The 11,630-nt window shown below is 37.2% G+C and overlaps 2 protein-coding genes across 2 annotated transcripts; both read left to right on the forward strand.

Moving 5' to 3' along the window:
* The first annotated feature begins 519 nt into the window (after positions 1-519).
* On the forward strand, positions 520-2,922 carry LOC137583371 (protein SPT2 homolog). Its single transcript, XM_068298345.1, has 4 exons — positions 520-709; positions 867-2,181; positions 2,260-2,466; positions 2,544-2,922. Exons 1-4 carry the CDS (start codon positions 644-646, stop codon positions 2,645-2,647), a joined length of 1,692 nt encoding a protein of 563 aa, XP_068154446.1. The 5' UTR covers positions 520-643; the 3' UTR covers positions 2,648-2,922.
* A 340-nt stretch (positions 2,923-3,262) lies between these two features.
* On the forward strand, positions 3,263-5,294 carry tko (technical knockout). Its single transcript, XM_068298561.1, has 2 exons — positions 3,263-3,514; positions 4,850-5,294. Exons 1-2 carry the CDS (start codon positions 3,448-3,450, stop codon positions 5,245-5,247), a joined length of 465 nt encoding a protein of 154 aa, XP_068154662.1. The 5' UTR covers positions 3,263-3,447; the 3' UTR covers positions 5,248-5,294.
* The last annotated feature ends 6,336 nt before the right edge of the window (positions 5,295-11,630 follow it).

Here is an 11,630-nt window from a genome sequence, read left to right on the forward strand (position 1 = left end):
CATTTCAATCAATTTCATTTGATTGTCTGGCATTTGTATGGTCACTGAATGTCCATGGATGTTGAACTTGTAGATTGGAGGCTCATCCTTAACTGTGGAGGGCAACACAGTACAGCTAAGACCAAGCAGCTCTGAAAGGTTTTGTAAATCCGTTTCAGCCTTTTTGTTTATTTCCAATTTGGTTAATTGTATATCCAATTGTTGGCCCTCGACGAGAGCATCCCGGTAAGCGCGGCATAAATTCTGAAGTGGATTTTGCAGCTTGGCGGCTCTCTCTAGTAAATGTTGACTCTCATCCATAGTGGTCAGTAGCCACTCGTTTTGAGTTGTTAGTTTTGTTTGTATTTCAATCAGTTTTTGCTCCAATTGGTTGTGTTTTTTCATTATGATGCTCTGAGATTCAAGTAAATATGTAATTACGCTTCTTTAAATTTCAGTGTTGTAAAATGCCGGTCAGCTGAGAAACTTGCTTGTGTTGGTAAACACCAAGTAGAAGGCAATTAGGCTGTGTAAAAACATTCAGTGTTGCTCAACCCAGGCAAACAAAAATATTTAGTTAAAATTGTCAGATTTTCCCAGGCAACGAGGCAAACAACACAAGTTACGAGACGAAATAAAAATAAAAAGAAATTAGTTAAAAACAATGGATTTTGGTGAACTTTTGCATTTTGCCAAAAAGAAAAATGACGCAGCCACAAAAGATAATGAGGTAAATTAGAGTCGCCAGCTGTCCGGGTGAAGAGCAAGGTGACTGCATGGCAGGAAGGGGGTGAGATCGCTGACCCCAATCTCCTCTCCAGCAGCAACACCATCAAATCAACAACAAGTGTTTCATTTTTTTATAATTAATTTTTTTACTTTCACAGGGAAAATTCTATTCCACCAAATATGCGCCTCCGAAAAAGGAGACCAATAAGAATAAACAACTTTCAATCAATATACAAAAATTCCTTAGGAAACGAGAAGTCGAAGAGGCTGAGCGAAAACGTGAAGAGCGGCAAAAGGTGGCGGAACTAATGGCGAAACGCGATGAGAAGTCCAAAAATAAAATTCGTAAAATGCTGAAAGTCACAAAATCGGCAAATAAATCGGTGCTAGATGATGCCAAGGATATTGATGTCATGGAAGCTGAATGTGGACCCGATGGCCAGCCCGGTGATGGGGATGATTATGGTTACGTGTCCAATGAGGCCAATGCCTTTTACCAGAAGTATATAGAGAAGGTACGTAACGTTCATGAGGACAAGGGCTTTGCGCCCAGCCGTCCACAATCCTTACGTGATCTATCAGGAACCAAAGAACGTGTGAAAGCGGCCATTAACAGAGATCGCGAAGATTCCAAAACTGGACAAAGAACAAGGACAGTTGCACCAACTTCATCAAGCTCATCTGGTGGTAGTAAAAGTTCCAAAGATCCTCAAGTCGCTCGTTCGTACAACACTTCAAAGACTCTCTATGATCCTGATGCCGAACGGCGTGATCAAGAGCGCAAAAAGATAGAAGAAGAGCAGCAGCGCAAAGCCAAGATTAAACGGCAGCCCCAAAAACCTCCTATGGACTTTCAGGCCTTACTGCGTCTGGCCGAAAAGAAGCAACATGAACCGATAGTTTTTGCCCAGCCGGAAAAGAAGAAGGAACCAGAACGTCTTCTGTCAGCCAGAGAGAAGCGTGAGCAAGAGGAACGCCAACGGCAAAAAGAACAAAAGGCTCAAAGGGATCGCCAACGCGAGATTGACTCAAAGACTAAAGATCAGCAGCCGACAACAGTATCAAAAATGGTCAATGGACGTATACCCAAGTTGTCTTCAGCCACAGCAAAGCCATCTACAAGTGACCCGAAAGCCAAGCCAAGTTCTAGCTCCAATTCAACCGCTGCAGCCTCGTCTAGTTCTGCCAAAACTAACATAGCCACAAGTACAAAGACTAGCCCAAGTAGCAAAGCTGCTGTCAATCTCAACAAGCCAGCCTCTAGTTCATCCTCTTCCTCGAGTGCGGCTGCCTCAAAGCCGAAGAACCCATATGCCAAATTACCAGAGAACTCTATTCGCGAGTTTCCACCCAGAGATCGACCAAGTAATTCCGTGCCTAACAAAACTCGACAATTTCCACCAACTGATGTACGAGAACGTAAGCCGATGCCATCGGCTCGCAAACCTCAGCAGGAACAGAACAGAAATAAACGTTAGTATTAAGACAAATTTTTCAAATAGGCCTAGGCCTTAACGAAAATACTTTTCCTATACATTGCTATTTTTAAAGGTCGCATTTATGATGATGACTCGGAATATGATTCCGAATTGGATGATTTTATTGATGATGGTGATTGTGAAGAGGATATATCCTCGCATATACGTGATATATTCGGCTATGATAAGCGTCGTTATCGTGATATAGATGACGACGATCGCGGAATGGAATCAAGTTTTGCTCAAATGCAACGTGAAGAGTTTATCAGTAAGAAATTAGGTGAGAGATTCTGTTTCCAATATCACTTACGCTGGAGGTTTGAAAATATTAAAATAATGTTTATTTGTTTTTATTAGGTCTACAAGAGGATTTGGAGGATATGCGTTTGGAAGCCATTCATAAAAAGCGCAAATTGGCCAACAAGAAAACAAAAGCCTTAGATGATGACGATGATGATTAGGAAAGATGTTGCCTGGACAACAAATCTCAATCTCAATGTGAACAACAAAATGATTCCCTGTGGCCCCTTCCTTTTATCATACATTTATAGAGACGTGTGCCCCCCAAATGTATTTATTTGAGTGGATTGATTGTTATTTTTTTTTATATTTTGCTATATATTTTATTATACACATACATACCTTAACGGATATACATACATTTGTACACTCATAACATTGGAGTACTAGGCAAAGATATTTTTGCAAGATAAAAATGAAGGAACATGAACAGAAATGTATGATGTTATTCTTATGGGGGATATTCAAATAGAGTATGAATCAATGTAAAACGAATTAATGAGTTCCAGGTTCAATTTCAATTTGAACTGTTATTGAAAGAAAATTACATAAAATGCATTCAAACTTTTAATGAACTGAAAAGAATAAAATATGTTCGTTATCCAAAGTGCTTGTCATCGTTAATTGAGGATAAGGTGTATTCGGTTTTTCTTAGTAAATTTCAAATATACCGCTAAACCCCGGATATAGATGTCGGTGGTTAGCCAACACTCTTTGTTCACAGAGTTGCCAGAAGCTACGCACAAATTATCGATTGGTCTAAAGTTATTCATACTCTTACACTTGACGCTAACTAACACTAGTGAAATATATAGCCCAAAACAAACCAGCTAAATATAAGATTTCTTCAATTAAATATTCAACGATAAAAGTTATAGTTTGGCAGTACATATAAGGAACCGCCAAGTTCAACAATTTAATTGTCTGAAAGAGAAGGAGCATCAAAATACAGAACTAAGATATGAATTTCCTGCGGCAAGCCTTAGGCACCATTACGAAACAGCTGACAACTATAACGCCGACCCCAAGTAAGTTCCAATTGGTATTGCAAATGTTTAAATCTATTTGAAGTAACCTTTTTGAGTGTTTAGATATACATTAATGTAGTCAATAGCTACATTGGGTAATTATTTGTCTGCAAAGTCCATACACATATGTATGTTTATTACTAAATCAATCTAGCCGTGTGCAGCCAATGGCATCTGACATCTGTCCTAGGTGTTAGTACCTATTATATATGTAATTCCTGAAAGATTGTCTAGATTGCATAGACAGATACGTTATTCTCTTCAAATCTCTAAAGGGATATAGTATGGAGAGTTTGTTCCATAATAGATCGAATGATCCATGTTTATTTATAGAGTATTTCGTAGCCATCACATGCTTTGAAACGATCTTCTATAACCAAGTAGCCTCGCTGCCGTTATCCTTGTTATTTCAATGACTAGGCGCATTTTCTACACTCGCTCCCCTTTTAAAAAGTCTTCGACAATATGTGCCCTGTGTCCCCTGCCCAATAATGATTTGTTCAATTTGTTTGTTTGTCTAGGATCGTCGATTGGGTTGCCCCTCAACTCAACTCGTTGAGAATAGACGCGTGGCTGACGCACTTAAGCCCCCGCCCCCATGATCAATCCCAAAAGATCTTCGATCCCAATTCTAACCATGCGATGATTTCCATGTGAATATTTTTATTGGCATTTTCTCAAACTGACTAAACCCAAACCACCAACAGGAGCCTTTTGTTCCATACAAAAAAGGGACTGCAAATCCTGTCAATGTATTGAACAATAGGAATTTGCATGCACCTAGACAGGTGTGGGTCAACTTTCGCTTATGATTTATATTACCTGCAATTTTGTTATGCCCCGGCGTGTGTGTGGCATGTATATTTTTTTTTAATTAAAAAGTTTCGGCGTTTTGCCGCTTCAATCATTCAACCTTTTGTGTGAACTTCGATGGTGTGGGAGGGGGAAAAGGCTTGGCTGTTGGCTGGACATTTGCGCATGCGCGTCATTTGGTTGCAATTATTCCATTGCTGCTTGCTGCACATTTTCAATTTTCACAGAGATTAGCCATAACAAAAGAAGATTCTGAATTTGGTTTTTGCTTTTGTTCGTTTTTGTTTTGTCTGACGGGACAACGACTGACTGGACAACTGGCCAACTAGCCAACTGTCTGACCCTTTTTTCGCACATTTGCCCCTTTTGTGATGGGTTTTGTGCGTGCAACGTTGATGAAACAAGAATCCTATCGGTACAGTCGTGTTGGCCAATCTTCTATGCACCCAATCCAGGGAGTGAAAGATAACAAAATTCGTGAATCTAATGGTTTATTTCATAAATTGTTTTTTCTTTTTGTAGGCCAACAATATGTTTTCGGCAGCCCTATGATGACAATGATGTCGACTGTGTGTCAGCGGAGCATGGCTTCTCTGCAGCAAATGCATCGCAGTGGTCCTCACATCAAGAAACGTCCACCACGTCAACCTCTGGATGGTAAACCCTTTGCCAAGGGCGTCGTCCTAAAGACTCTAATCAAAAAGCCAAAGAAACCGAATTCGGCAAATCGTAAATGCGTCCTTGTCCGTCTATCCACGGGCAAAGAGATGGTGGCTTACATACCAGGCATTGGTCACAATCTGCAGGAGCACAACATTGTCTTGTGTCGTGTGGGCCGATTACAGGATGTTCCCGGTGTCAAGCTGAAGGCCGTGCGCGGTGTCTACGATTTGGCTCATGTTATCAAGAAGACGAATTGATTGTTAGAACCATTTGGATTGCATTGTATAAAAAATTTGCCAACTCAGTTTTGCGTCTCATTGCTTTCCTTTTATTTTGTTTTTTTTTATTGGAAATTATGTGGCTAATCCCAGGGCTTAGTGTAAGTAGCAGCAAGTGCATGAATGGGCCAAAGCCAAAGATAGACTCGAAACCAACAAGAAGAACAACAACAAAACCAAAAAGATGTAGGGCCAGGAGACAGAGGACCAGCATTGTGTCTTCATCTTGTCCTAGTCCTTGTCGTAATCTTAAGTCAACAGGGTTTTTGCCTTGCCTTTTGTTTTCTACCTGTACAAATGATTTTAACAGCATTTTTACACTTTAGCCAAGTAAATCTTTTTCCATTTTTACTAGAATTGCCCAAGAAAAAAAGAAGACAAAAATTTAATGCCAAATTATCTTTAACCGAGAATGCTGTCCGCCCATTTTCACAGCGTCTTCGTCAATTCTCACTTCATTGGAAACGATGGACACAAGATCAATCTAAACCATTTGAATTAAGTAATCGTATGATAAATGCGATAAATGTCCTGGCATCGAGGCAAAGGAAGGTCTCTTCCAAGCGATATAAGCATATAATTTCTTTATAAGCTTGAGCTTTTAAGCCCTTACAGATATAGTTTTCGATTCCAAGGCAATATCAGCCGGGGCTAATTTCGGCCAAGTCGAACTTTACGGACCCTTATAAGTTATTTTCTCATCCTTTTCTTACTCATAGGCATCAGTTTCCGCAAAAGAACGGCCTGCAAATTTTGGATTGTGCATTGCGGCTTATTCAAAGGTTTAAATGAAAGCTATTGAATACTACAAATTATAGAAATTGATATGCATTATTGATTAAATACTTTTATATATGTATAAGTATTTAATTGATATAGTAATGCGAGCTTGATGAAATTTCATATAGATAATCATTTTTATTGAAATCGCGTTAATAACAAAAGTCACTTTTCCAATCGATCCACTGGAATCTATATAATACGGTCACCCGATACTAGTGAATCAATATGAATCAACGATAATGTGGTTTGAGGCGGTTGATTTTGACCATATATACAACCCCCCCAGTATATAGAAACCTGATCCAGATGGTCGGACGGATAGACGAACTGGCGGACATGGCCTAATAAACTCGTCTCTTCGTGCTGATCAAGAATATCGAGACTGTACTTTATGCGGTCAGATATGCTTCCTTTTATGCGTTGCATTCTTTCGATCCATATGAATATACTTTTTAAAATAAAAAGATATTCATAATTTCTGTATCTGATTTAAGGATTCAAAGGGTACAATAGAATGATCCGATCTAAGTCAAAGTCTTCGCTAAAGATAACATGAAGGTTTTTCAAACAACTTGTTAATAATTTAAGAGTATTTTCAGATATTCTAAGAGCACTAAATTTAAGCTGTTGTCATTCCAACAAAAGTAGCTAACGTTTCTAACAATCAAAGATAATTTTAATGTCTGGATAGACACACTGTGAAATGCCATGCCACTATTTCAATGCTAGAACTAGTTGTGAATCACAATTTGGTGAAGTGAAAAGGGAAAAGCCTAGATCATAACTGTTATATTGATACATAATTTAGTGATTTAAAGTTAGGCTTGGATTGGAAGTTTGATTTCTATATTAAGCCGAACATAGAGAGTACTCTGGAGGTGCCCTTTAGAAAGTTTTCCCTGAATATGAATTTATGGCATACCTTAATATAAAGGATATAATATTTGATGGTTTCAGGTTATAAAACAAGGAAAAACATTTTTCAACCTAAATGCATTCTGAGAAACTTTTTTGTATACTTTTTTTTAAGATGATGACTATTCTATTTTTTATTTTTATTACATTAATAACGAATATAATAATAATTATTCAATTTTAAAAATACAAAATGTTATTGTAGTCAGGTCTCCAGTTTAACTAATCTGATGTAAGTATTTTGCTATAGTTTTGTATTAAAAAAAAATTATTTATTTTTTAAATTGTTTTAAAGACGTCAGCATACATACTTTCTAAAAAAGTTTTTTGAAAAGACGGGCGATCTAAATTTTGTCGGATTTTTATAAAACATGTGTCATTTGAAGCTTAGATCAAGAAAAAAAATACTTTAGTTTAAATTGGTATGGACCCCAAAACAAATACTGGGGCTAAATTGAACATTTTTGGTATGCAGTTTACCTTAGATTACCTAGATCTACAACTTTTTTAAAGAATACACATGTCTAACTATAATATTATAGATTTTGGAAAGACTGGACCACCACTGTATATGATGGCTCGTTTCGCTGTTTTAATTTCAAGATTTCTCTAAGCTTAAAAAGAAAAAAGTAATTATTTTTTTCGCTTAATTGTAAAGTAATGCTTGAATCTCTTTTAGATTGTTCAAATCGATTGCCAAATGAGGTTCACATATTTACAATGAAGGATTATAAAGAGTTTAGTTGAGTTGAGAATTGTGTTTGTGACTCCAAACATCTCGCTCTCTCTCTCTCTCTCTTAGAATGCGTTTTGATTGCCTTTTTTGGGTTTTGCACCTTTCCTATGGGAACTGAAATGCGAGAATTGCATGGAATACAGTTATTTGTCGGTTTAAATCAAAAGTCTGGCGACAAAAATGTCTATTTATACGTACATGTACATAATGTAGCTAAAATTTACCGTTAATCACACACACACACACACACACTACATACACACCTACGCCTTTGAGTAGAAACAGTTAAAACAAACACAGCGAAACTGAGAAAAATTCTGTGTTTTATGTAAGCCGCCCCCGATGACCAACTCTCTGACCAACTGTCGCCGCTGACCACAAAAAGGCAGAAAGAAATATCCTTTTCTTTTCTCTCTCCCCTCTCTCTCGTCGTTTTTGTGTCAACAACAATGGAGCGAAGCGGAGAGGGGTAAACCGTTAGACCAACCGACAAGGATGAGCACTGTCCATCCTGATTATGACACAGACATCATTCTTTCTCTCTTATCCCATTTGATTTTCTGCTGAGTCAAGTTGTCGCTCTATCTCTTTGTCCTGGAAGCGTTCATAATGCTTATCGAGGAAGAATCACATATGTATGTATGTCCATACATGCATGCATCCTGGCACATACGATGACATCTCGATCTTTCCGGGCAACCAGGACCAGTTAGTTGGTTACTGGTTTGGGACGTCTGCCAAATGATAATGGTTAATAACAACTGTAAAATTTGCCAAATGACCCATGATTTTGTGGTCATTTGCCGACACAAAAGTTTTTTTTTTGCAATTGTTCAATTTGTTTGCACATTATTAATACATAGAAGAGGATATATACATATCTCTCTCTCTCTCTCTCTCTCTCTCTCTCTCTCTTTCTCTATGTAGTTCCCATGTTATACCAGGATTTCACTTCCATAAATCACATTTTCCATATATTTAATGTTAGTCAAGTGACAAATAAATTCTGAACTATGAAACAAAAGAAGTAAAAAGTTTGTGGATATAAAGGAGACTAATTTGAATAAGGAATTCCTATAAAACGAATACATTTTGATTGATTCGCTTGATTCGCTATCATAACGAATGCCTTCTCATATAGATAGTTGACGATGACAATTCAAAAACGACTGAATTAAAATTGAAACTTAGACCGTCTTGTGTTTGAAAACAATTCGAAAACAAGAACCTTCGAAATGGAGTGATAGGAAATTGGTTTTAATTGATCAACAACTCTCAATAAATGTTGTCAAAAACCAAAAAAGTTCTGTTTTTATGTTGTTTATGGAATAATCTCATACATCAGTCCATGAAGAAGAGTGTCACGCCCACTGAATAGGGCGCAAAGTTTCTTTTTTCCGAATTCAAAATAAATGAAGGTCGATAAGGTCTAAATATGGTCTAAATATGGATTGTGGCCGCTGCATACCAACTAATTTGCATGTGGACTGTCATCAACAATTGATCCCGATGACCCATGCCTGACTCATTCCACCGGATATCATTACAAATGAAGCGGATCCCAAGGCTCGAGTTGTGCTCATCCTCAGGATCATCCTGGCCAAAAGAAGAGACACACGATGAGCTTGATGTTGCCTTTGCAAACTTATTTATCCACACAAATATGGAAAACCTGGAATCTTAGTAGCTTGATATTTCTTTCTCTTGGCCCATTACTATGAAAACATAGTGCATATTTAATTTTATTTTGGTCTTTGTTGAAGTTAAATTGAACCAAATATTAGTTGTTGATCGATTGTTTCTATTTGATGCGTTCCGAAATTTCTGCAAGTTTTAAAATCCTTATGCAGTCGAGTTATCCTTAAATATAACAGCCCGATCTGCGATATGATAAGAAAAGGTTTCGAAAACATTGTTTGCCGTGTGTAATGCGTTTATTATGCATCAGAATTGATCTGATTGATTGATTCACACAATTTCCAAATCTTTAGTTTAAAATGCTAAAAGCTACAGTGGGGCAAAATGGTGCATTTGCAGACGGGCTAATAGTAAGTAACAAAAACTTCATTTTGTCTCTGATCTTGATCATATTACTTCATTAATTGTACTAAAAGCAGCTAAAACCCTTGGAGCGCCCCATAAACCCATGAGGTTGAAACCTTCAATTTTGGGTATGTTTGGAAAAACCGTTATAGCTTTTATTCACTAAATCACACCTGAATGTATCATCAATCAAAAGACACGAGCTCCCGCTCAGGATATATGAACGATTAAAAAATATGCGCCGATTCGCCCTACTCTCCTGTGTTTGGGCTTTTCCCCAAAAAAGGTCAACCATGGGATCCAACCAAAAAAATAAGGACAGAATTTTAAAATGTGATTTGATTTGTGGGTAAGGAAAATTGGTGAAGGAAAGTTTATCTGAACAAATAATTGTAAGCAAATTTGATTGATCATGCACTTTGTTTTTTTAATATACCTTTAGAATTATCTCATTAATAGTCCTTAATTATTATGGCTTGGGTTTTTTTATCTTAAATACTGATGCAATGGCTTTAATCGTATGTTTGATCCGACAAAAAAAAAACCATTTCCCATAATCAAGTTTAATATTTCTTATCTATGCCACAAATATTTCAAGTTTAAAATTCTCAGACGATTCATGGAGATTTTTCGATTATTAGCAAGGATCTCTAAAGCCTTGTCCTTTGAAGTCACATGAGTAAGCGTCTTTCGTAGCTTTTATCTCTTCTTTTTCCCTTACCATTTATGGCACTCTTACAATTCTTTCTTTTTTTGTTTGTGACATGGAACAATTTATATGGCTTTCGAAATGGAAATGAAAATGGGCATATCTACATACAGTCTTGGACAAATTAATAGGTGTGATCCTCAGGATTTGTAAAATGTCCATACATACATATGTTCGTACAAATTAGAAACCTACGAATAATAGTCTTAGTGTCATACTTATAATTACAATAAGTGGTATATTTGTGTAAGGTTAAGGAATTGGATTATTTGGGATGTATTTTCTGGAGTGGGATTTGAAAGGGTGGAAAGGGGGCAGGTATTTTTGAAAATTTGGTTCCTAAGGTGCTGGGCTGCTGGGCATTCTTTAAGGATGTGGGTAATGTTTAGGTTACTTGCACATAAACAGTTTGGGTTGGGGTCGATATGTACTTGTTGGGTCGATATGTCTTGAGTTCGTTAGGCTAGTGTTGACTTGTTGGTACCATCTATTGAAGGGTTCAATCTTATTCCTAAGTTGTTGAATATTTTTGCTTGGGGGGTGCAATGTAACGGACTAAAGATTGTAGACTTGGCTACCGAATCGGCAAGTTCGTTCCCTTCAATGCCACAATGGCTGGGGATCCAAAGAAGTTTTATTTTGGGTGCAGATTTGTTAAGAAGATTCCTAATTAATGTTGGATAAAAGTTGTTGTTGCCAATGTTCCCGATAGATTTTATAGATGAGAGAGAATCAGAGCAAATTACAAAGTTACCTTTTCTACTTTGAATTAGTTTAAGGTTTCCTTTTCGGTGGTGATGGCAAAGGTAGCATACATACATTTATATTCAAAGTATCCGATCAAAAGTTTAAGAGTTTTGGATATGTGCAATGAGTGAAAATAGTGAAAACATGTTCCTTTAACATATTATTCGAGATTCATAGGAACAAAAGTCAATGCGTTTTATCTTCTACTTAAGAATAATAAATACAGTAGAATCCAGTTAAAACGACGCTCATATCCGGAAGACGTACTAACCGGAGGCTCTTTCAAATAAGTATTGGGACAAACCAATGACTCATCGAGCTTCAGTCCAGCGGAGTCGTCCATATATTCTTGATCAGCATTAACTTCTGTATGAACATCTTTATAATCGAAGACTAAAGGAACTAGAGTCAATGAACTGTGACTAAAAC

The sequence above is a fragment of the Drosophila tropicalis genome, unplaced genomic scaffold (assembly GCF_018151085.1).
Source record: "Drosophila tropicalis isolate 14030-0801.00 unplaced genomic scaffold, ASM1815108v1 contig_867, whole genome shotgun sequence".
Taxonomy (NCBI): domain Eukaryota; kingdom Metazoa; phylum Arthropoda; class Insecta; order Diptera; family Drosophilidae; genus Drosophila; species Drosophila tropicalis.